General features: G+C 39.5%; 1 protein-coding gene across 1 annotated transcript; it reads left to right on the forward strand.

Annotated features, from left to right (window-relative positions):
* Nucleotides 1-5,344: 5,344 nt before the first annotated feature.
* On the forward strand, nucleotides 5,345-18,957 carry LOC136678309 (stonustoxin subunit beta-like). Its single transcript, XM_066656322.1, has 5 exons — nucleotides 5,345-5,422; nucleotides 5,504-5,594; nucleotides 16,303-16,476; nucleotides 17,587-17,633; nucleotides 18,398-18,957. Exons 1-5 carry the CDS (start codon nucleotides 5,404-5,406, stop codon nucleotides 18,955-18,957), a joined length of 891 nt encoding a protein of 296 aa, XP_066512419.1. The 5' UTR covers nucleotides 5,345-5,403.
* The last annotated feature ends 5,537 nt before the right edge of the window (nucleotides 18,958-24,494 follow it).

The raw sequence follows: 24,494 nt of genomic DNA on the forward strand, positions 1-24,494 counted from the left end.
AGAACCCCTTTGCTGTCAACTGTATCATTTTGCCAAAATGCATGTATTCATTCATTATCTGTAAGCGCTTATCCAGTTCAGGGTCGCGGTGGGTCCAGAGCCTATCTGGAATCATTGGGTGCAAGGCGGGAATACACCCTCGAGGGGGCGCCAGTCCTCCACAGGGCAACACAGACACACACACACACACACACACACACACACACACATTCACTCACACACTCACACCTACGTACACTTTTGAGTTACCAATCCACCTACCAACGTGTGTTTTTGGACTGTGGAAGGAAACTGGAGCACCCGGAGGAAACCCACGTGGACACAGGGAGAACACACCAATTACTCACAGGCAGTCACCCGGACCAGGAATTGAACCCACAACCTCCAGGCCCCTGGAGCTGTGTGACTGCGACACTATCTGCTGCGCCACTTTAGTCTTTGGACAAAAACTGTCCTGCGTATTTGTTGATGTAGATACTGGGAACAAATGAGGTCAACACAGAGAATTCGAATAAACAATCAAACAGTTTATTTAAACAGAATTCTGGGAAGAACAGTACAGATGTGCCTCTCTGTCTCTGTGCGCTGTTCTTCGCTGGTTTCACATCTGACCCCCGATAATATCCTTCTCCCTAGCGTATGTGCTTCACCCTGATTGGCTCCCTGATAACAGACGTCAGTCGTGGCTAGGTTGTTGCTAAGGCTTTCCAATGACCTATTGACCTCTCTGCTGGGAGACCCTGTTGTTTATAGTAAGTTCAGCCAGTTAACACCCATCCCCTTCACACACACACCGTTTATCCTTTGTCCTACTGCACAAGGTAAAATAATGCTATTTCTTAAAAATAATAAAAGTATCAAGCTAGCTGAAAAATATAATGATTACTGAATAATTTTTCCCACAAGTCCAATATTTTACTTCATTTCTCAGTAATAAAAACAATGTTGTGCCTAACCGTGCATTCGGATTTGAAGCGTTTTTACATTTTGTTTTTACATTTTATGGATTTGGAGAATGAAATGAAAATCAAATAAGTATCTGTTTTTCATTATTTTTATATTTGATTTTAAAATAAAAAAGAATGAACAGAAGGTACATGGACCCAGACGGAGGTGTTTATCTGTTCAGTCTAATCTCCAGTCTGATCAAATTCTCAAAACATGCACAAAGTAGCACTTAGTACACGTTTGTTAATCCAGACCACGCCCACAAAGACTGAAAAGGGGGAGGTGAACTCAGAAGTCTTTGGGGAGGAGTTCAGGGTGGCTCATGACTGCGTATCAAACCAGACCCACCCCCCACACACACAAACACACACACACACATACACACACACAAAAAAAGAGTGGAGACAGGGTGGAGGTGGAAGCAAGTTTGTCTGATGCGGAAATGACGTGAGTTTGTAGGGTATGTATACGGCTGAGAGGAGAATTTTGTGAGAGGGGGAGAGAGAGAGAGAGAGAGAGAGAGAAACTGGTCTCATTAAGACATGTTTTCTTCTGTGTACACATTCGCTAAAATAAAGTTCGTTCATTCATTCATTGATTCTCTGTAAGCCCTTATCCAGTTCAGGGTCGGGGGGTCTGGAACCTACACGGAATCACTGGGCACAAGGCAGGAACACACCCTGCAGGGGGCGCCAGTCCTTCACACGGCGATAAAACAAAGTTTCCCTCTGGTATTTTGTTATAAACTTAGTTTCTCCTCAGTGAATTTCCTCAGAACCCCTTCAGAGTAAAGACTGGAGGGAGAGAGTCGGACTGAAGGAATTCTCAGACTCTGAGCGGAAGATACATTTCTGTACGACACAGCAGTTATTCATGATTTTTTGTGAGTGGATGAAAGATTCTCTCTCCCTCACAGAACACACTGTTAGACCCTGTTCCAGTGATAATGTGTGCTGCTGTTACCTTCTACGGTTATTTAAAGGATTACTCAGCTCCTTTAATTGTATAGAAACTGTAATCTGACTGACCTCAGCTGGACTACTCTGTTCTGATTGAGGTTTATATATGGACCTATTCTATTCAGATTGAGCTGTTAGTCTGATTATTAGCAGATTATCAGGCCGTATGTAAACGTGGCTGATTTGTGCAAAAGGAAGTTCTAATGTAACGACCTCAGTGTTTAATCAGTGAGAGTTAAATTTGATGAATCTGAGAATAACAATTCCAGAAGAACTAGAAATTACAAAATAGACCCAGTTTGATAAATAATTGTGTTCATGGCAGAATCCAGCTCCTCAATCTCCACAACACCATAGCGCTCTCTGTGTAAATAAGAAGATAATTAAAGTAGTGCAATACAAGGAAGACCTGAAAAATAATTATTATAATTATTATGACACTCAGGTCAGAGATCTTGGATTTTATTCTTCATTTTCTACTCCTGACTTATATATATATATATATATATATATATATATACTAAGCTTTAGTATAAAATATTAAGGAAAAGAATGGATTACTTGACTATAATTTATATAATGTATGATGTGCAATTATTTGTCATTGTATAACGTACAATGAAATGTGTCTTCAACATTTAACCCATCTGTGGATGTGAACACACACACACACACACACTAGTGCACTAGGTGCTGTGAACACACACACACACACACACACACACACTAGTGCACTAGGGGCTGTGAACACACAACCAGAGCGTTTGGGGTTCAGTGCCTTTCTCAAGGACTCTTCAGCTGTGGATGTTCCTGCTGGACCTGGGGATTGAACCAGCAACCTTCCGGTACCAAGCCTGGTCTCTAACCATTAGCCAAGGCTACACTCCATTGAGATTAAAACACAACACAAGTACTTTTTAATGTGTATCTGTGTCTGTAAAAGGAAACAAATGGCGTCACGTCAGTGTTAAAAATAGAGGACGCAGTAACACCAGGTGGAACATTTAAATCTGTACCTTTTTAAAATTGTGTGAGCAGAGAGAGAGAGAGAGAGAGAGAGAGAGAGAGAGAGAGAGAATGCGCTCATACACAGATCATAATCTGACTCTCAAACTGTCTGTTTTTTTTATTCTCAAATGTGTTTTACCCTCTTAATTTTAAATGTTTTGAAATGGGAGGTTTGTGACACGGGGAAGTTTGGGCGCGGGGTCAGGGCCATTCTTCTGAGTGAATGCTATTGGCTGATGTCTCCTGGTTCTGTGACTGCCTTATACACTGTATATGTCCCTCCTACTGGGAGAAGCCTTCTACAGAAAAACAAACATGGAGGATGTGTATCGTGTGTTTCGTTTTGAAACTGGGAAAATGTAAAATAGGAGACTACTCCGTATCCAAAATTATTTTGAGAGTATGGTTCCAAGGCCGTCAGAGAGAGAATATGAGGCACTATATGTAACCTTGTTTTGACAGGTCATTTGGACCAATCAGAGCGTGCCACATCAAGCCCCGCCCCCTTTTGGGAGGGAAGTCCTGCCCCCTTGTCCAATCGGAAGCGTCTATTTTACTGGAAGTCCCGCCCTCGCATCGGCCAATCATAAGCGTGTATTTTCCTGCCCTTGATCAAAAGTCCCGCCCTCGCTTCGACCAATCATAAGCGTGTATTTTACCCAGAATTCCCACCCTCCTCTCAACCAATCATAATCGTGTAATTTAACCGTAATTCCCGCCCTTTCTCTACACACGCGCGCACACGCTCTGTTTTATTACAGGTACCCCGTCACAACCTACGCTTTCTCATGCGCACATGCGCTACCATAATAGCTAACGATCTACCACCCCCACACTATGAACCCCTTTATCACGTGCACACATACACAAACCCTCCTTTATCGCACACACACATACACAACCCCCCCCCACCCCCTTTAGCGCGCACACGCTGTTCCATTCCAGGTATCTCCCCAACGGTCTCCCACCCCCACCTAATGGTCACGGCACACACACACACACACATACACACACACGCGCATACATAAGTAAAATTATAATTTTCTAACTCCAAGTTCTAAATGATTAATAGTGTTTTAGTGATTAATTTTTTTTTTTAAATCATTCATTTTCTCACCCGTTCAAAAAACAGTATATGACCCTCGCCCCAAAAACATACTGTTTTCATATGATAAAAAATTACATTTGAAGATTTCTTAACGCTGCCCCCTCCCAACCCCCCCCCCCCTCGCTGTACATTCAGATAGTTTACGATCAGTGACTCAGTATATCTAGGAGTTGATTAGCTCTCAAAATTTACACATTACACGCAGCTCAGAGTGACTTTGGCTGACATACAGCTCAGACTTGTACCAAAATCTACAGGTAAGAACTGACATTCTGTTATTTATCACGGAAAATAAGATTAATTTAAGAATATTATTTTATATCCACTGATAACAGTGGCGGATGCTGGTCTTTCAAGGAGGGGAAGCTCAATTTCGGCCTACATCATAAAATGTGTCGGTTTATTTATACGTAAATTCTACCCTCCGTTCTTTTTCAAGAAAATGATCTATGACCCTGTCGTACCAACAAGGCGTCTTTTCCAGGGACTTGACTAGTGTCCTCTCAATGGCCAGCAGAGCTAGGCTGCTTAAACGGCCTTGGCCCATGTGAAGTGTGTCCGCCTGTGAGTGCTTTGTGACGGTGGAGGGGCTCAGCAGCACCCGCTGGACAGAAACTGTGATAGAAATCAGAAAGAGTGATAGAAGTCAGTCTCCAAACACAAGCAGCTACAAAAAAACCCACCAGAAATAGAAGCTCGATTTGTCGCTAGTCATTTTTAACAAAAAAAATGCCGCTAAGAGGTTTAAGAAAGTCTGGTTCAACTCAGAACAGAATGAAAATGTAATTAAAGATCCGCTCCCACGGATCTTTAAACCAAAGGATCGCTGATTCGCTCATTTCGCTGTCAATCAAAAAGGGATTCAGCCTCAGACAGATCATCCAATCATCATGCAGAAGCTGAGCGTCCGGGCCAGCCGAGGCCAGCCCACTGCCTCATAGACTCCCAGAGACACAGAGCGTCCGATGGGCGGGACAAAGCCCAGCATTTATCCAATGACTCGTCTCGTTTCGCTGCACTTCGCTGCTTCTCTATTGAACTCTGTGGACGCTCAGCGTCCTCACTGTTTAAAGCACCGTGAAGGGAATGATTGAGAGGAAAGCCGTGTTTTACCAGTGATAAAAAGCTGATTCTGAACAAAAGTTGAGCGCACTGTAGTGCATATTTATTCAATGACATGTACACACAACAGTATATATTTGATCACTTATTTTTTGACATTTTAGTGGAAGCTGAGCTTCCCTTGCAGTCTTAGAGCAATCGCCTCTGCTATATAATATGTATTTTATAATGTTATTCATGGAAATTTTCGTATCTCTTTAGTCAAGTATGCTAAACAGTTATGAACTGGAGACACCTCCTACTTGAACACATGCACTTATGATGAAGCTCTTCCCCTGTAAGTAAAGTACATTATGTAATTTATAATTTTATGTGTATTTCCTAGTCCTAATTGAAACTTTTTTTTTTTCATCTTTAGATTTCAGTAAAAACAAATCTGGTACTATTATGATGCTACTTTCTACAAATGCTGTTATCTGTGAAGAACCATCGACTGCTGACTCAAGAATGTAATACTTATATTATTTTAATGTTTATTTATTCAATTTGCGTTATTGTATTAGTCAAATGGCACAGAAACGCCCTAACAATGAGGTTTTAAACAATGAAGCTAAGAAGTTTAACATCAGTCCTTTTTCACATGATTTAAATAGCACTCCGATAATCTGCGAACTAAAGCGAAGTATTTCAAAATTAGAAACTAAATTGAATGAACACGATACGGGTACAACTCTGAATCCCTTTATATTAGAAGCTGTAAATCAGCTTAATGACAGTTTGTCCGTAAATCACACCCCAAACTTTGAATGTTTAACATCTCCTAACAATACTGAAGAAAATACAGCTGAAAGTTTGTGTGATGTTTTCTTTGAACTGGAGCAGAGCTTATCGAAATTACAAAACACACTCAATGAACACGATACGTGTACAACTCTGAATCCTTTTCTGTTAGACGCTGTAAAACAGCTAAACGACAGATTGTCAGAACCTCCTAATCCAACCCCAAACTTTGAATGTTTAACATCTCCTGTTAATACCTCAGAAAATAATCCTGAATCTTTGTCAGATTTTTTTCTTTTGAGATTAAATGATAATCTGATAAATTTAAGTCAAAATTCATTAACCGGTCCTGATTATCATGATGATCCGAGTAACGAACATTCACCTAGTGTTGAAAGAGAGGTTGAAATATTTCCTCCTTCACCTAATATTGAAAATCAGAGTGATCTCAATGACAATTCTCCTCCATCCCCTAGTGTTGAAAGAGAGGATGAACTGAATGACAATTCTCCTCCACCTGACAATGGTGATGTACAAATGGGGGGTGGTATTGACCCAAATATCAATATAAATCGCTTAGACAGATTCCGCACCACAGAAATTAGAAGAAGGATAAACTTTTCCTCTCTAGGCAATGCTGATAGTTTTGCTGAATTTTACAATTATGTTCTTGAGATTTTAAATGAAATGCTTAATATTGCCAATGATGAAATAGGTGGTCTGAGTGATGGTGTGTTTGTAGAAATTCAGGGTGATTCGCTCAATGTTTCGTCGCGTGTTAAATCGTCGCAGATAAATGATGGGGGTATCGACCTGAATTCCTTTCTGATGTTGTTTGAAAACGTCATTCAGAGTAAATTTGAAATACTTTCCAATGAAACTTTATAATTAGTTATACGAATTGTGCATGCTCCTCAGGGTGGAGGGAAAAAAAACTATCGGGTATCTTCAGATTTTGTTCAGAAAAAGTTGAAACATCTGTATGTTTTTCACAACAAACATAACCTGTTTTGCCTTATGCGTTTCTCAAATATTGAATCCTGATAAAAACATTTTTGAAGTAGAACAAATAGCGACGCAACTGCAAAATGATGTAGGTTTATCCACAGATGAAATGGTTAGCTTTGCACATATTACATGGTTTGAGCAACATTTGAACTGCAAAATCATAGTGTTGTACCGAAGTGATGAAAAGAAGTGTGTAGTTTGTTTCAGAACAGGAACATGCCTCATGACAAAACCATTTCCCTGTTCTTGCTAGATAACCATTCTTACGGTGTCAAAAATCTTAAAGGTGTTTTAGGTACATCCTATGTCTGCCCTTACTGTTCCACTGGCTTTAACAATCTGAAACATCACAAATGTGATTTTCATTGCAACGTATGTCTTGACAAAGACTGTCCTAAGCAACTAAAAAAGACTTGTTGTCTAAGGGTTTGTAGATCGCAGTATTGTTATGATAAACATAAAACAGTGATTGATTCAAGCGATGATCAAACTTTATGCAAAACTAGATTCTACTGTCCTAAATGTAACACAGTGCAGGATCAGGGTAAAGCATCCAAAAAACACCAGTGTCAAAACAGTCGTTGTAAAAACTGCGGAGCCAAAGTTGATTCAGAAATCATGCATGAATGTTTTATGCAACCTAAAACATTTGAAATTCCTGATGAAAAGTACGTCTTTTATGATTTTGAGACAAATCAACAAACAGGTTACCACGTAGCTAATTATATATGTTGCATTGGTTTCAGAGGTAAGGAGTGGACAGCAAAAGGGGATAAATGTGTGGCATCATTCTTTAGGAGGTATCACAGGGAAAAGTACAAAGGTTATACATTCAAAGCACACAATGCTAGAGGGTATGATTCATACCTTTTGTTGAACCATTTCGCAAAGGAAGGTATCACCCCTAACATCATAGCGTAAGGTGGAAAAATCTTGTGTTTTCAAGATGTTGAGTATAAACAGAGATACATCGACAGTCTCTCTTTTCTCCCTATGAGACTGAGTGCTATTCCAAAGGCTATGGGGTTCACAACAGACAAAAAAGGATATTTTCCACATTTCTGAAATACTTAAGAAAATCAGAATTTTGTAGGGCCTTATCCACCTAGTTCTATTGGGTAGACACTATGATGGCCAAAGAAACAGAATAGTTTTTTGAATGGTACAATACACGTGCAGGAAAGCTCTTTCACTTTAAGGAACAAATGGCTCAATATTGTAAGAATGTTGTCCACATTTTGAGAAAAGGTTGTATAGCTTTCAGGGATGAGATACTGAGCAGTACAATGGTTGACCCGTTCAAATGCATCACTACAGCTAGTGTCTGTTTGCAAATATTCAGAATGAACTTTCTGTCTGAAAACATTTTAGCTATACCACCTTTAGATAATTACTTCGACAGTCAGAAATCATTCTCAACACCTTCCATACAATGGCTCGAGTACATCTCTGACAGAGGCAAGATCCCCATCTGACATGCCCTCAATGAAGGTGAGGTCAAGTTCAGAAACTACTTTGTGGATGGTTATTATGAAAATGGTAGTGGACGAAAGGCTTTTGAGTTTTTAGGATGTTTTTATCACGGATGTGATAAATGTTTTCCTTCAAATTTACCACATCCTCTAAGTAAGAGTTCACAATCCTTTTGGGGATGTTTATCAAAATTCTATGGATAGAATTCAGACTTTGCAAAACACTTTCAAACTGAACGTAACTGTGATGTGAGAGCATACCTGGAATGAGATGAAAAGAACAAACCAGGATGTTAAATTGTTTATGACCCACATTGACTTTCCTGAGCGCATAAAACTGTGAGATGCTCTGTTCAGTGGTCGAACAAATGCATTGCATCTCCATTGTGTAGCTCAGCCCGGTGAAAGGATTGATTACTACGATTTCACTCTATCCTTATCTAAATAAAACAAAGAGGTACCCCGTGGGTCACCCCACTATCATCTTCTGTCATTTTCAACCGTTGGAAACATATTTCAGGCTCATTAGAGCAAAAGTTCTCCCCACTAAGGGCTTGTGGGCCCCTGTTCTCCCTTATAAGGTGAAATGCAAACTCTTGTTTCCTTTGTGTCGAATGTGTGCTGAACAACAAATGCAAAATTGTAAACACACGGATGAGGAGAGGGCCCTGACAGGTAGTTGGTGTTGCGTTGAGGTGATGAAAGCCATTGAGAAGGGGTACAGAGTGTTGAAGGTGATTGAAATATGGCACTTACCTAATCATTCGAAATGTTTGTTTACAGAATACATCAACAGGTTTCTGCAGACAAAACAGGAGAGCTCAGGTTATCCCTCCTGGGTGGTTGATGAGGCCGAGAAAAAAGAGTACATACAAAAGTATGAGGAGAATGAAGGGATCAAACTAGAACAATCACGCATTGAAGTTAATCCTGCACAGAGAACTGTGGCTAAACTGGCACTGAATTCTTTATGGGGAAAAATGTGTCAGAGAACTGACAGGACAAACACTTCACTGATCAAAGACCATAGTGAGTTTTTACAATTCATATTCTCGGATATGTACAACGTAAGTCATTTCTCTATTCTGAATCAGGAGGTGGCATTGGTGCAGTGGCGTTACGCAGACGATAGGTGTCTCAAACCGGGTAATGCTAATGTATTTATCAGTATTTTCACCACAGCTTATGCAAGACTTGAATTGTACAATCTGATAGATTGACTACAGCAGAGATGCTTATACACGGAAACTGACAGCATCATTTTCAAAAGTAAAGAAGGTGACTGGATGCCTCCTCTAAGTGATTACTTAGGAGGTCTTACGAGCGAACTGGACACAGGTGATCAAATAGTAGAATTTGTCAGTGTGGGTCCGAAAACCTATGGTTACCGCACTCTCAAAGGTAAAATTACAATGAAAGTTAAGGGTATTACTTTAAACTACACCAATGGTGAAATTGTGTATTTGAAATCCTTGACGGAACTAGTTAATGAACTTGTGAAAAATCCTAATTCTGATGCGTAAATTATGACTACCCACAATCAAATTGTGAGAGATAAAAGAGGCTTTCACTAAAAACACAAATCACTGATGAAAAGATTCAGAGCTGTGTATGATAAACATGTTCTCTTACCTGATTTCACAACATTACCATACGGATATTAAATAACTAACTAAATTAACTAAAAATTATTAATCCAAAGGGATTTGATTCTAGACTTCAGCTTCCTTTTTCTTGTATAGTGTGTGGACCAAGCAATAGTGGGAAATCTTTTTTTATCAAAATGTCGTTGGAAAATTGTACGGATTCCATGTCAAAAATCCCAGATCAAATTGTATGGTGTTATATGTGCAGGAAGCCTCTCTATGATGATCTGATGAACAAAATAAACATATGTTTTGTTCAAGGAATACCCGACTCTTTGTGTGATGATGAACTATTTCCACCGCACAAAACTAATTTATTGGTAATTGATGATCTGATGGAAACAGCTAGCAAGAACGAGGAGGTAGAGAATGCCTTTACACACCACAGGTTATACACACCACAGAAACCTGAGCGTCATCTATTTGGTTCAAAATCTGTTTTTTCAAGGAAAAAGTACCAGAACCATCAACTTAAACACCAACTATATGGTACTTTTTAAACATCCTAGAGATAAGCTACAGATAAGCATACTGGCACGTCAAATGTATCCGGGTAACAACAAATACTTTTTAGAATGTTACCAAGAAGCAACTGCTAGACCTTATGGGTATTTATTTCTAGATTTAAATGCATCAACACCAGAAGAACTTTGTCTCAGGTCAGGTTTGTTTGCGTGGGAGAATCCTGCAGTGTATATTCCAAAGAAAAAAAATTTAAAGTACTGAAAAATGTCTGCGTGTCTAAAGAGAAATTTTCAGATGTTGACATCTCTATATCATGCTACCCCTGGAGAAAGGAAGGTTATATTACATAAAGCTTCCTCAGATCTCATATTAGCCATCTGCGAATTAGCCCTACATCCATTGAGAGGAAACATTCCTTTAACGTCTCGTCAATATCATCAGTTTAAAAGACAGAAAAAATTAATTAAACTATTTGCTAATTAAAGAACAGAATCTTTTAGTGGATGCTAAAACAAAATCTGTTAACCAATCCGGAGGTTTTCTTCTGCCTTTATTAAGTGTCGCAGTCCCCTTCATCAGCAGTTTAATAGCATATGGTCAGAGATAACATGGAAACCGCTGATAAGATGTATTTGGTGCCTCAACACCAATTAGATAAACTTAAAAACATGACAAGTGGAAAAGAAATTGTTAGAAAAATGGTGGAAAATTATATAGACAATGTGATGCGTGATTTGATTCCTTATGAAAAGGCTAAACTTTATGCATCAGCCTTGCAAAGATTTTTAAAAATTGTCAAACAGGGAGAAGAAGAAACGTCTCAATTAACCGTTTCCCTACCTGCTGAAAATATGGCGTTGACAGAGGCTACTTTTTGACGGTGGCTACTGAGGATTTACAAACAACTAAATACAAAATTATTAAAGAGGCTATAGGAAATGTTCCAGCCAGAACCCGAAAAAAATGCTTCTTACATAATGGAGAAAATATTCAAGTCTAATGATGTAGTTTCATGGAATGATGGAGAATTTATTTCAAGGTCAAACAGTCAAAGGATCACACATGTTGGATTTGATTAAAAATCTCACAGCTCCTCAAAAAGTATTTGATGACCAGAGACCGTTAGGCTGGGCTGAACTGTTACAAACTGTCGCTAACTTAAACATTCCGTTATCAACCATACCTAATGCAGGGGTTAGACGTAAAATATCTGATGTTAAAAAATCAAAATCGTTGTATTCTCCCACTGCCTACTCCTGTGATGGAAATTTGTTTATAGAAATTATTCATAATCCATATAGATATTTTTAATCAGCAATGACCATGCATGCTTGTGTAAACTGAAATTGTTTTATTCTTAATTCTCTGTGTGTAACAGCAGACTTGTGTGTGTGTGTGTGTGTTTCAAATAACAGCATATCGACACCTTCCGTTCAATCAACTCCTCTTGTCTCCGGAACACAGAGAGGAGATAACTGAGACCAAAGGGGTAGAGGGGGAGGCACAGAGCACGTCTGCAAAGGTGTTAGAAATACAAAAGAGAGTAAAAAACAAATGGTAAAAGACTTGGAGTCATACTGCGAGCAGGATACATTGAAAGGTGATTGAAATGTAAAAAGAGCAAACAGATGGTGAACTTCAAAGGGCATTCCAGGTATAAGAGAAGTTAGTTGAGAAACCGACTCAGCTTTCTTATTTCTGTCATAATTTTCCACCACACTCCCCTAAAAGTAATGAGTCCTCTAATCTTGAACCTGTTTTTAAAACTCCTAGATTTACCACTTCAAGCTGGTTGAATTTTTTATTAATCATATTGTAATTTTATTTCATAAATGATGAATCTTTGTAACAATTAACCATGTAATGTTTTTCTTTATTTAAATAAAATGTAATTTCAATGATTTTACATATCATTGTTATTATTTTTAATTCAAATACACTGTAATTTTTTCACCAGAGTTAACACATTGAATACAATTCATAACTTGTAATGTAATTTTTTCTAGGGTACATTTTTTAACAAAAGCTACAACCATATCATCGTTTCTTTTTAAATCATCACTGTACATAGACATAATTTCATTTAAAGTATAACCTTTAGCTTTATGATATAAAAATAATACACAATGTTGTCCGCAACAAACAGATTCGAACCTCTGAACTTGTTTTGAGTTATGTATTACTTCCAGACAGTTCTTTTTTTTTTAAATAATAAATAGATTCAGGAAAGATGAATTTGGGGAATTTGGGTGATTTCCATATGAATCGAAAAAATATCCTGTGACTTCATTGATGAGATATAAAGCCAACCAGTGTTCCCCAGGCAAGTGACTCGGATCAGTATTTACGATAAATAACGCAGGAAAAACAGGTTCTCTTGGGTACAGATATGACTGCCTGCGGGTAGACTGAAGGTTTTCATAGAGACCCTCTCTAATGGATATTTAGGTGTAGGGTTAAGTAACACTTGCGCATGACCCAGTTTCACAGCCGGAGAAACTGTTACTTTTTTCACAAACAGTGATGCTGAGAGTAATTTCAGTTTGTAATCCCTCGGTCCGTCTTTCATTAGACAAAATTCCTCTTTACTTCGAACCATTTTAATTTTTAGATCAACTCAGTTTAGTAAAAGTTTATCTTGAAAAAATATATCAGAGTGGATGTGCCCGATCAAATCAAAGGTTTTACTTTCTGACCTTAAGGGTCGGTTACATCCATCTGACCGGCTGTATCTTTATAAAACAATCCGGTTGAAAATTGCGTTTGCAAGGCGCCTGCGCCATAATTCAAAATACACTCCATTATTGATCTGTAAGGGTAAGTATTGCTTGATTCACTGATGAGGCGATCCCAAGCATAACATCTACTTGTGAAAATAGAGGTGCTATAGGGTAGTTATAATAATAATAACTACCGACCTTGGCATCGTTAGCAATATTTGACCCGTCAGGATTTCTGATCTTACATCTTAGATGTTAAAAGGTGTTGTTCAAGTCCAGGTAGTCTTCCCCATTTCCCGCTACGTAAAACTCGAAGGGTCCGTTATCCGTCAAGGCAGAAAGTGGCGGTATTTCGACATAAGTATATTTTTCAATACTTGTTTGAGTGTAAGGTAACGTAAAAATATCTAGTTCAGATTTGGTGCATTCAGTTGAAAGAAAGCCATTGTGTTATAAAATGTTCAATCTTCTTTGCTTGATAGAGGCCTAGGAGGAAGCACGCTTGTCTCTTCGTTTGTTCTTTTTCACTCTGCCCTTACTCTCTGTGAGCTTTCGCTTTTTATCTGTAATTAAAATGCGCCTCCCAGGAGGCTTCCTAATATTCTTGTGCGCAGTCGCAGCAATTCCTGATCCATACTGTTTTTGATTCTTGCTAATAATGTTGCTCACGACATCACTTACTATACCTTGTGCAGCTGTTTTAAAATGTGGTTTTACAATAGTTATACCCCTTTTAATAACAGGCACAGCCATCCTAAAAAGCGCTTTGGAGATTCCACCTAACCCCAGAACCATACATAGTTGGTGTTCCTTTATACCCCGGCAGACCACTTCCTGCTTGGTTTGTATAATATTGTATAAGATTTCTGGGGTCCCTGTAGCTTATACCAGTCATTTTTTCAAACACGAAATGAATGTTTTGCTGGTCTAAAGTGAAGTTTAGCAATTACTTTTCCGTAGAGAAAAGGAATATGTTGATTCTGGTCTGACTTAATTTCAATAACTGTATCAGTTATAAAACTCTTACTCACAGGTACGTAGCGTGGCTTGTCGTAAGTTATTGTGACAATCTCGTTGTTCTCACCGGTTATATGTACACATCTCAACAATGGTATCCCCTACCCTTTGATAATGAATAATATCTGTATACACATACAGGACATAAAAGCCTGCGCGGACATCTACCGGATAGGGAGCCTCAGGTTCATCACGTGTAAGATTTTTTTTTTGGTTCCAGACCTAATATAATTGATAGAATCCCGTGAGCCCCCAGCGAATAACTTTTATCAGTCACCATACGTATTTTGTTGGTATTAACATTATATTGGATTTTTATTTCAAGAGCTAACTTTTTTACCACTCTATTAATTTCCTGAACCAGAGCATCTATGTTGCTGTAATACCCCGGACTCATTTGACAGGTATAAAATTCTTTCCCACACTGTCAACGAGTACCATGAATGAGGACATTGTACTTCAGTGAGAGCCACCTCCCAGTCACCCGTCAATTCAATAGGTTTGGCAAATTTGGTGGTGTAACATGAAATCTTGTTTTCAGGATAGATGTCTTTGGATGCGTTGCTCGGGAGAGTCAAGTAGAATCTGTTCTCTTCCATGACTATATGGTTATGATATTCAATGCGTTCATATCAAATCTTTTTAAACTTTGATGTCAATCACGTCCTTTGCAGGAATCCAAGAGTTAAACTTTTCAGGCCACCCCACCCATTTCACTAAACACATCTTTCTCCTATTTTGTATTTTTTCATCTAAAATTTTCTCAATTTTATAGGATATATCTTTTGCGACTTTAGTTTTTTGTAGCTCCTGTTCATAAAATGCCTCATCAATGTTTTCACCATCCATATCTTGCAGCTTGTAAACCGGAGGATCTCTCGGTATCTGTTCCGAAACCGTGAAATTTTCATTCGTGTAGTTTTGCTCATGTCTTTTTTCAAAATGTCTTTTCACACGTGAAATCTTTACAATGTCGCCGATCTTAAACTTAAAACGTAGTTTCTTGGTTCTTGAAGGAATCAAGCCGTACAAGTTTTTAAAAACTTTGAATGAATTTGTTTAATTAACATCAACAGGTTTCATTTTGATAGAGCTGTGGTAATTATTATTGTAAGCAAGGACAAAATCCTGTACCACATCAACGTTTTTTCTCATATTAACAGCTGCGAAATATTTCCAGATTTTATTTCTAAGCGTCTTGTTAAAATGTTCACAGACCGAAACTTTCTGGCCTGTGCCTGTTGCAAAATGTATGATATTATACCTGTTCATTAATCCTTGAAAGTTTTTATTAAATAATTATTTTCCTTGGTCAGTTGGCAGTTTTTTAGGAACTCTCCCATCCATCAGAATAGACTCAAAAGCTTTTGTCACCTCAGCTCCTGATTTGTTCCGTAATACACGTACCCAAGCATATTTAGATAAAATATCTATACAAGTTAACATAAATTTCATATTCTCATTATTCCCTGATAAACTAGTCATATCCACTAAATCGGCTTGCCATTGCTCATCCATGTTTTTCACAAAAACTCTGTTTTTCTTAAATTTCACAGAAATAGGCTTATGGAGAGTGTATGCATCCTGCGCTGCTAGCCAGGTTTTAAGTTCACCATCGTTTACCCATTTACCAATTTTCTCAACAATAGCTCTTTGCAAACTCTTAACCCCTCCGTAAGACCCTGGGCCTCATTATCTGCTTTGTCATATTTGTAATAATGAACACATAATTTCATAAGGTCATAGTATAGAAACCTTTACTGGATTAATGTCTGTATATATACTTCTAGTAATAACCCCTCTGTGGGACACTGTTGTGTTGTGATTTCATTTCATTTCTATTGAGTGAGGTTTTGACTCTAAACTCTAAAATGTCTTAGATTTATGAAAACAAACATCCAGGTCTTTTTGTAATTATGTTAAGGGTTTTAAACTTTTTTTTTATAACTTTTACCTTTAGATTTTAACCTGTTTGATACTGAAGTGTTTTTGTAAATTAAACAGAATTTGGTGCTTGTTGATTTGATTCTAAACAGCAGCTTGTTTTGCTCTGAGTAAATACCACATCTTTCACTTCTCTCTCTCTCTCTCTTTCCCTGCTTTCTGTAGATTGTCTGGTTGTTTAGTTACAAAGGAAGGCTGTGCTTTTCTGGCATCAGCTCTGAGATCAAACCCCTCACACCTGAAAGAACTGGATCTGAGCTACAATCACCCAGGAGACACAGGAGTGAAGCTGCTCTCTGTTAAACTGGAAGATCCACACTGCAGACTGGACACACTCAGGTACGGACAGCTTTCTGTATTTGTGTGTGTTCAGTTACTGATGTCATCTGCTGTTACTGTATTTCTATAAGCTCTACAGCTCTTTGTTCCTTCTTCATTTAGCCTCTGCTCTGCTCTAGTAGTATTTAATAGTAAATAATCTAGTAGAGGTTAATCAGAAAACAAGGATTCAGTTCGCTATGAAGCATAAAGACTGGACTCTGGAGCAGTGGAGAAAGGTCATGTGATCTGATGAGTCCAGACTGATCCTATTCCAGAGCGATGGGTGTGTCAGGGTCAGAAGGGAAGTGGATGAAGTGATGCCCCCTGCACAAGCCTCTGGAGGCAGTGTTATGTTCTGGGGGTCTTCAGTAGGTCAGGTCTAAACTCAGCAGTGTTATGTTCTGGGAGTCTTCAGTGGGTCAGGTCTAGACTCAGCAGTGTTATGATCTGGGAGTCCTCAGTTGGTCAGGTCTAGACTTGGCAGTGTTATGATCTGGGGGTCTTCAGTGGGTCAGGTCTAGACTCAGCAGTGTTATGATCTGGGGGTCTTCTGTGGTTCAGGTCTAGACTCAGCAGTGTTATGATCTGGGGTTTTCAGTGGGTCAGGTCTAGACTCAGCAGTTTTTTGATCTGGGGGTCTTCAGTGGGTCAGGTCTAGACTCAGCAGTGGTGTGTGGCAGTAAAATGTCCACTGAGGAAAAAAAGTCCACTGAGGACCTGAATGGACTGAATGACCAGGTCGTCCCAGCAGTGGATTGTTCCAGGATGACACCAAAGTTCATCAGGCTCAGAAGAACCTAATAAATGAGCAGCTGAGTGTAGGATCTAAAAAGGGTTTAATGAAGTTGTAGAAGAGCGACTCTGCTGCATTATTCTGTGTTGAAGGCTGAGAGGAACAGATGGAAATGGAGGAAATGAAACACAGAGAAAGAGAGACAGGATATTTCTCTGTGATAAAAAGACAGAGAGGATGAATCACCACAGATGATGATCTTTCTTCTGTTTCTAAAAATGACATCAATGAATGACGCTGTGAAGAAGCTGAATGTGGGGCTCAGAGAGTACAGTGAGAACACACACAACTCAAACACAACCATCAACTCACAACTGTGTGTGTGTGTGTTGTAGGTTGGAGCATGGAGGAGAGATCAGGATTAAACCAGGACCAAGAAAATGTAGGTTCTCTCTCTCTCTCTCTTTCTCCCTTCCTCCTTCATGCTCTTTTGCTTTTTCTGTTTCGTTTTCACTTTTCCTTTTCTCTCCTGCTCTTTCTCTTTACATTCGTTGTGTCTCATTTTGTGTTGTTTGTGTGTTGTGTAGGTACCACTTCAGAATAAGACTTCACTTACAAAGGTTTATAAATGGTTTAAAGTCTGTTTATTAATAGTTATGTTGTTAACACATTAATAATCAGTTATAACACAGATATAAAGGGCACCAGTGACCTGTTGTTTGCCAAATAGTGAACCCACATCTATCTACAGTTAAACCTCAGATCTTGCTGAATACTGACCTCACTGTGTCTCCTCCATCAGTTGACATTAACCCCATCAACTCCAGCACATATTTGTTAATGAGTTTAACCCTTTAATGAATTACCCACCACCAGAGTGTCTTTTTCTACTTTAATGATAATGTGGTGAACTTTAACATGTGAAATGACTAAACTCACATTCTCAGGTCTGAGCTTATTCTTTACCTCCACATTTTCACTAAGTTCTCTCACACTTTCAGTATTAGACACAAAAGAGTTCACTGTCACACTTCCGTTCTCTGCGTTACAAAGGATTATTAATCACTTTTAAAATGTTCACAGTGTAATTAATAACCATGTAATAACAGGCTTTTAAACCATTTATAAACCTTTATTAGTGTATTCTTATTTTAATGTGGTACCATTGTGTGTCTGATTGTGTGTTGTGTACCTTGTTGTATGCAGATGCCTGTGAGCTCACACTGGACCCAAACACAGTGCACACACGCCTCTCTCTGTCTGAGGGGAACAGGAAGGTGAAGCGTGTGAAGGAGACACAGTCGTATCCTGATCATCCAGAGAGATTCAGTGTCTGGCTGCAGGTTCTGTGCAGAGAGAGTCTGACTGGAAGCTGTTACTGGGAAACTGAGTGGAGTGGGAGGGAGGTTTATATTTCAGTGGCGTATAAATCAATCAGCAGAAAAGGACTCAGTGATGACTGTTTGTTTGGAAAGAATGAAAAGTCCTGGAGTCTGTTCTGCTCTAATAACAGTTACTCTGTCCGTCACAATAAGAACATTACTGATGTCCCTCCTCCTCCCTCCAGCTCTAACAGAGTAGGAGTGTATGTGGACTGTCCGGCCGGCACTCTGTCCTTCTACAGCGTCTCCACTGACACACACACACTCACACACTTACACACACTCACCACCACATTCACTGAACCCCTGTGTGCTGGGTTTAGGCTTTATTCAGGCATCTTGGTTGGTTCAGACTCCTCAGTGAGTTTGTGTCAGATAAAATAGTGCTGTGTGTGATCTATTGTTTTGATTGGTCTTTTCTGTCAAACGAGCTGCTGCTTTAAAATGTGAGGAGAATCACAAAAGACGATGAAACAGAAATGAAGCTCAGTTTGTAAAAGAAAGCGAGCAGAGAGACTCTTCAGGGACAAAACAGTGATAAAACCTGGATCTGAGTGAACACTACACCCCTGCACGTCTCTCTCTTTTATATCCCTGATGTAAACAGGATTTTTCAGCTGTTTATTTGATTTCTCTCGTTATAAAGCGCTGTGTTTATTTACACTGTGCGCTGGTCTCCATCGTCTCTCACATCAAATCTATGGGGAGTCAGTTACAAAACAGTGGATTCTCTGTCTCTGACGTGTCCAGCTCGGTCCTACTTCTGTATCCCAGGCTCCTCAACACCATCTGAGCGCCTCTTCTCTACAGCAGGAAATATAGCTTCAAACAGAGAGAACCAGCCTTAGCCCAGAACATGGGAGAGGTTTCTATTGTTACTCTGTAATGAAGGAGTGAGGGTGTGAGTGAGTGAAGGTGTTTCCTGTAGGAGGAAAGAGGACAGAGGGGATCAGGGTGTAATGGGTGGGTTGTGTTCATCTGTGTCGTCAGTGTAAACACAGACCCTCGTCATAGTGCACTTCCACCTCCAGAACTCTTCAGATATTTGTAAATATTAAATATTTAGTTTTCAAATGACGCCAAACACAATGTAAGTGTGGGCTAACACTGAACTGTCTTTGTTCTTGTTAATCTGGTTAATGGTGTAAACTGAGCACAGACAGTGTGTTGATGCTGAGTGGACGGGGGTTAAGAGATGTGTCTTAAAGCTGAAAGGAAACACAAACATAGGAACAGAAGGAAAAGATGGGGCTTCTCTAAGAAACTCTTCTCCTTTCTGTGAGATTGGATTCTGGGGGTTTGTTGTGGGGGGAAATGAAAGAGTGATGTTTGTTGGTGGAAAAGAAGAATTCTGAAATATACTTTTATTAAAGTTTAATATTATGAACATTTAATAAATCTCTTAAAACAGAAGTCTGTCTTTCTACTGCATCTCCACACACACACACACACACACACACTCTGAAGCCCTCTATTCAGGGTGTAGTCTGTGTGATGGTGTCTCCTCAGGGGGTTGGGATGGTTGTGAATATTCAGTGGGGTTGTGTCAGATGGAGCTTCAGTAAATCTTCAGCTATCTTCAGGAATCTGTGTAAAATCTGTTTCAAGGCGGTTCCAGTAATGAACTTTATAGTGGAGCTTGTTGAGAACGTGCCAAAGATCTCTGAACTCCTTCAGATGTTTAAAAGCTCCAGAGCTGGGATTTTCAGGGCTGTGAGTTCTGTTCTGAAGCTGAAGACCAGGGCTTCACTTCACTGCTCCTGTAAAGGCACTCTTTAGAGATACGAGGTTCTGACTCAACAGCCGTGACACGCCTCCTTTCTATCAGCAGCTTCAGTGCAGTTCATCACAAGTTTGGGTACACCTGAGTACATGGTTGAGTCTCTGAGGTGAAGGAGATGAACACAAAATAAATAAATGAATTTAGAGAAACAATAAACTTGTAGGTGACTGGGGGGCGTCCAAACTTTTCCACTGAACTGAATCTGTGACGTCATCCTTTAATTCTGGCTCTTCTTCCAGACCACGGTTATTTAAGGAGTGTGTGTGTGTGTGTGCGTGTTGGGGGAGGGGAGGGGTGTGTGTCACTGAATGGAGGATGGACGGTGCTCGGAGGGTTATTTTTAAAATGGATTCAGTTAAAAGGCCTCCGTCAAAGTCTGGTTCCTTCCAAGGCTTCTTCCAGACAGGGAGTTCTTCTTTGCCACTGTTGCCAATGTCTTGTTTTTCGGGGGTTGGGCTGTGGACGCTGCGATGGACCTTTCACAGAATATTCTCCATAATTCTGAAATTCTAATAATAATAAATTGATGAAAGTGAAAACATCTCTTTGTCTCCTTTGTCACAGTTCAGCATTTTTTTTTCTCACATTTAATGAACACAGACAAACATTAATGTCCCCACTGCGCATGGAAACAAACACAGAGAGAAAACATTAATATGGTGACGACGACGTATACAGCTCCTACACTGACCCATCTCTTACCAATGTAAAATACTGTGGCAGTTTATTTAACACAAAAAGAATAAAGGTGTTCAGTTGAACTCAAGTGAATTGTTTACACACAGGAACATTTAAAAACATAAAACACATCAATAGACGATAGACGTACAGTGATAATGTAGATGTATTTTCATGAGCTCATCACACATTAACCCTCCTTCACTGTCAATCATTTTGAAACGTCACTGTGTCGTAGTGAACAGAAAGCTTCATTAGAGATGTGTACACTTTTGTACGTCACTGAACAGATTATACCATTTGAAACTGAAGAAACACGAGGCACATGTATTTAATAAAAGTGCATTTCATTCTGTTCAGTTTTTCAACACAAAGATCTTGGTAAAAAAGTGCTTCAGGGATTAATTATCAGTCCTTTCCCATCTTTTGATTCTGATTCAGTGATTGAAGTGTCACTGTCGTCATGATTAATGATGATGAGAAAATAAGACGAACAATAAAAACAACCATTAATTGCTGTAAAAGCTACACACAACATTGAAAATAACTAATAAAAGATCAATAATGATATAAATAACCATTTAATCGTAGAATACACTCTAAATTGTGTTGTGTTTCACACAGTGATCAATGAAAAGTGTTGAAGTTTATTTTGTTATAAATGATACATTTACACAACTATTTTATTCATCGTTCTACAGACTTTTAAGTTGAAGTTGTGGGGTCCCTCTGTGGTTCCCTCTGGGACGGTGTTTTCAGTGATTCTCATTAATCATATAAGACACAAGAATATTAATGTGGGTAAAAACTCGGACATGCATTAACCGTCTGATCGTTTAGAGGGTCCTTGTCGAGTTGTTGATTGACGTACATTTGATCCAATCACATGACGACATCAACCACAGGAAAACAAGGGGAAGGGGGATTAGGACGGGGACGATTAGGATCCACACCGGTTTTTATCGTGATCGACCGGTCAGTGTCTCCACACAGATTTGTGCCGGTCGCATTTACACATGTGCACCACACGAGGGCAGCAGCAGCAGCGCAAACACAGCCCCACACTCACTGTTTAAGCACTGTTTCCTATTGTACTACACTTGTGCACTTGTTTTCATTAGGAATCGTTAATAATTGCTCTTTATTTTATTTAGGGGTTTTTTCGAAGACAACATTTGTCACATTAGTGCACAATTTTATGTTCAGATGTAAAAGTTTCCATTAAACCCTTTGTACAGAAACGCCCTCTATTGTTAATCAACATTAATTAGTTCATAGCGTCAAATTATTTGATCAAAAAGCCCTCAACACCACCTCATATGTCTCAGTAGTAACACCACTACACACACACTGACTTTCAGCCCCCTGCTCGGTACTGACTGTTTACACCTGGAGCAGGACGACATTTAAACTCGGACATTTAAACCATAACAGACTGTAAAATCTCTTCAGATTCTGTCTTTAAAAAAACACAGTCTCAGGAGAGAGGCGCCGCACCGGTGAAAAGCTCCAAAAAGACAATCCCTTACTCACCACGCCACAGTAAACGTGCCTTTATTTCCTGAGTAACGGTAACGCACTGTTCTGGAGCTCCTAGCGCCCAGGCAATGGTAAGTTTTGACGTAAAGTCTTCGTGAATTCAAAGTTGAGGGCGTTCCTTCTTAGATTCAGTGCAGCTGTGGACCAATGAGCGGCTGCCGGCTGTGAGCGGGGTCCTATTCCCCGGGGGAGGGGTGCGCTGCTGGACGCCGCTCTCCACAGGGATTCGCTCACAGCTCTGAGGGGGCGGGTCAGAAGTGATTGACACCTCTGTAAACCAATAGCAGGGACGCAGATGAAGACAAAGAGAGTCGATGTGCCGAGATCACTCACTCTCTCTGGGTCTGGGAGAGAGAGGGAGCGCCTGGGAACATATTTTCGAATAAACTTAAATGTACTTGTTTTATCGCAGAACAACCAAATAAAACCTCTATGTTTGGTGACAGACTATTTTATTTATTTTAATATTTCTCTATCAATTTGTCTTTCATCTTTTGAAACATAACCGTTTACATTCAATTAACTAATGATTTTCTTTAATTGCCTGTGGTTTTCAAGGTTAAAAAAAAGAGGTATTTTTTCCCCTTCTTCAATCCAACGAGCTCCAGAGCAAACAAATGCACCCTTTGCTTTTTCTAAATGTAAGTCTAGTTCACTCTGTGTGTGATTTAATTCAACAGGTTCCTCAGGAGACACATTAGTTTTCTTACAAAGATCATTAACACTGGTGATAATTTTAAGTTGTTTTTGTTTTTTAAACTTAGATAGTTTTTTACTTGAATAAATCCCCAGTTCTCTTCTCTTAAATTTAAACCATTCCCATTTACTCACAGGTGTCACGCCCTTGTCCTGTCGTGTCTGTTGTTCCCCCGCCATGTGCTCTTTGTTATTGTTCATGTCTCCGCCCTAGTCCTGCCTTTGTTCCTCCTCCTCATCAGTGTCTCATTTGTAGTCCTGTCCTCTCGTTAGCTGTCCCAGGTGTTCCTTGTCTGTGGTGTGCGTTTAAGTTCCCTTGTCTCTGTGTGTGTTTGTTGGACATTCCATATTCGGTCCTCTGTCTCTGGTCTATTTGTCTTGTCTATTCTCCATTCTCATCTCTATCAAGTTGGTTTGTGTCTCTTTCTCTGGTCTGTTTTCTTCTTCTCCTTTGCTGCGTGTGCTCGGTTTGTCTATTTCTCTCTCTGCTCTGTTAGTGTTTCCTTTCCTGTGTTTTGTGTAACCTGTGGTTTCTGTCTCTAGTCTATTAGCTCTCTTTGTCTAAGGATCCTGTTGTGTGATACAAATCTGACTGTCCTTGTTTTGTTATCTTTTGTATAAATAAAAGTATGTTGTGTTATAGCGAGTGCGTCCGCCTCCGTCAGTCCCCGCGATCCTGACGACAGGTAACATTTCCAAGGCATTGATTTATGATATCAGTTGTTTGACATCTTTACAGAGATCAGACTTTTCTAAAAGAGTGTTATTAAATTTCCAAATACGAATGAGACTAGGATCTGACCTTGAAAGCATCAGAGATAAAGAAATAACACAATGATCAGTTAAAGGTGAGGCAGAGGGGTCACATTTGCTGATATAATTTATCAGGGAGGTAGAAATGAGCGAGTACCGTATTTTCCGCACTATAAGGCGCACCTAAAAAACTCAAATTATCTCAAAAGCCGACAGTGCGCCTTATAATCCGGTGCGCCTTATATATGGACCAATATTGAGCCACAACAGGTCTCGCAACTACGGTAAGCAGCCGCCTACTTCATTTTCTTCCGCGCGCGGTGCATGCTGGATATATACCGGTATATATATTTCATTTCCATTTCTTTTTTATGTAAAGACCCCAAAATGGCTCCTATTAAGAGACACGCATATGACGCAGAGTTTAAACTCAAGGCGATCAGTCACGCAGAAGAACACGGGAATAGAGCAG

The sequence above is a fragment of the Hoplias malabaricus genome, chromosome 2, assembly GCF_029633855.1.
Source record: "Hoplias malabaricus isolate fHopMal1 chromosome 2, fHopMal1.hap1, whole genome shotgun sequence".
In the NCBI taxonomy this organism is placed as follows: domain Eukaryota; kingdom Metazoa; phylum Chordata; class Actinopteri; order Characiformes; family Erythrinidae; genus Hoplias; species Hoplias malabaricus.

Coding starts and splice junctions, on each gene's coding strand:
- LOC136678309 (XM_066656322.1), top strand. Junction 5,595..16,302: donor TCGACTGCTGACTCAAGAAT/GTAATACTTATA, acceptor TGCTTTCTGTAG/ATTGTCTGGTTGTTTAGTTA. Junction 17,634..18,397: donor TAAACCAGGACCAAGAAAAT/GTAGGTTCTCTC, acceptor TGTTGTATGCAG/ATGCCTGTGAGCTCACACTG.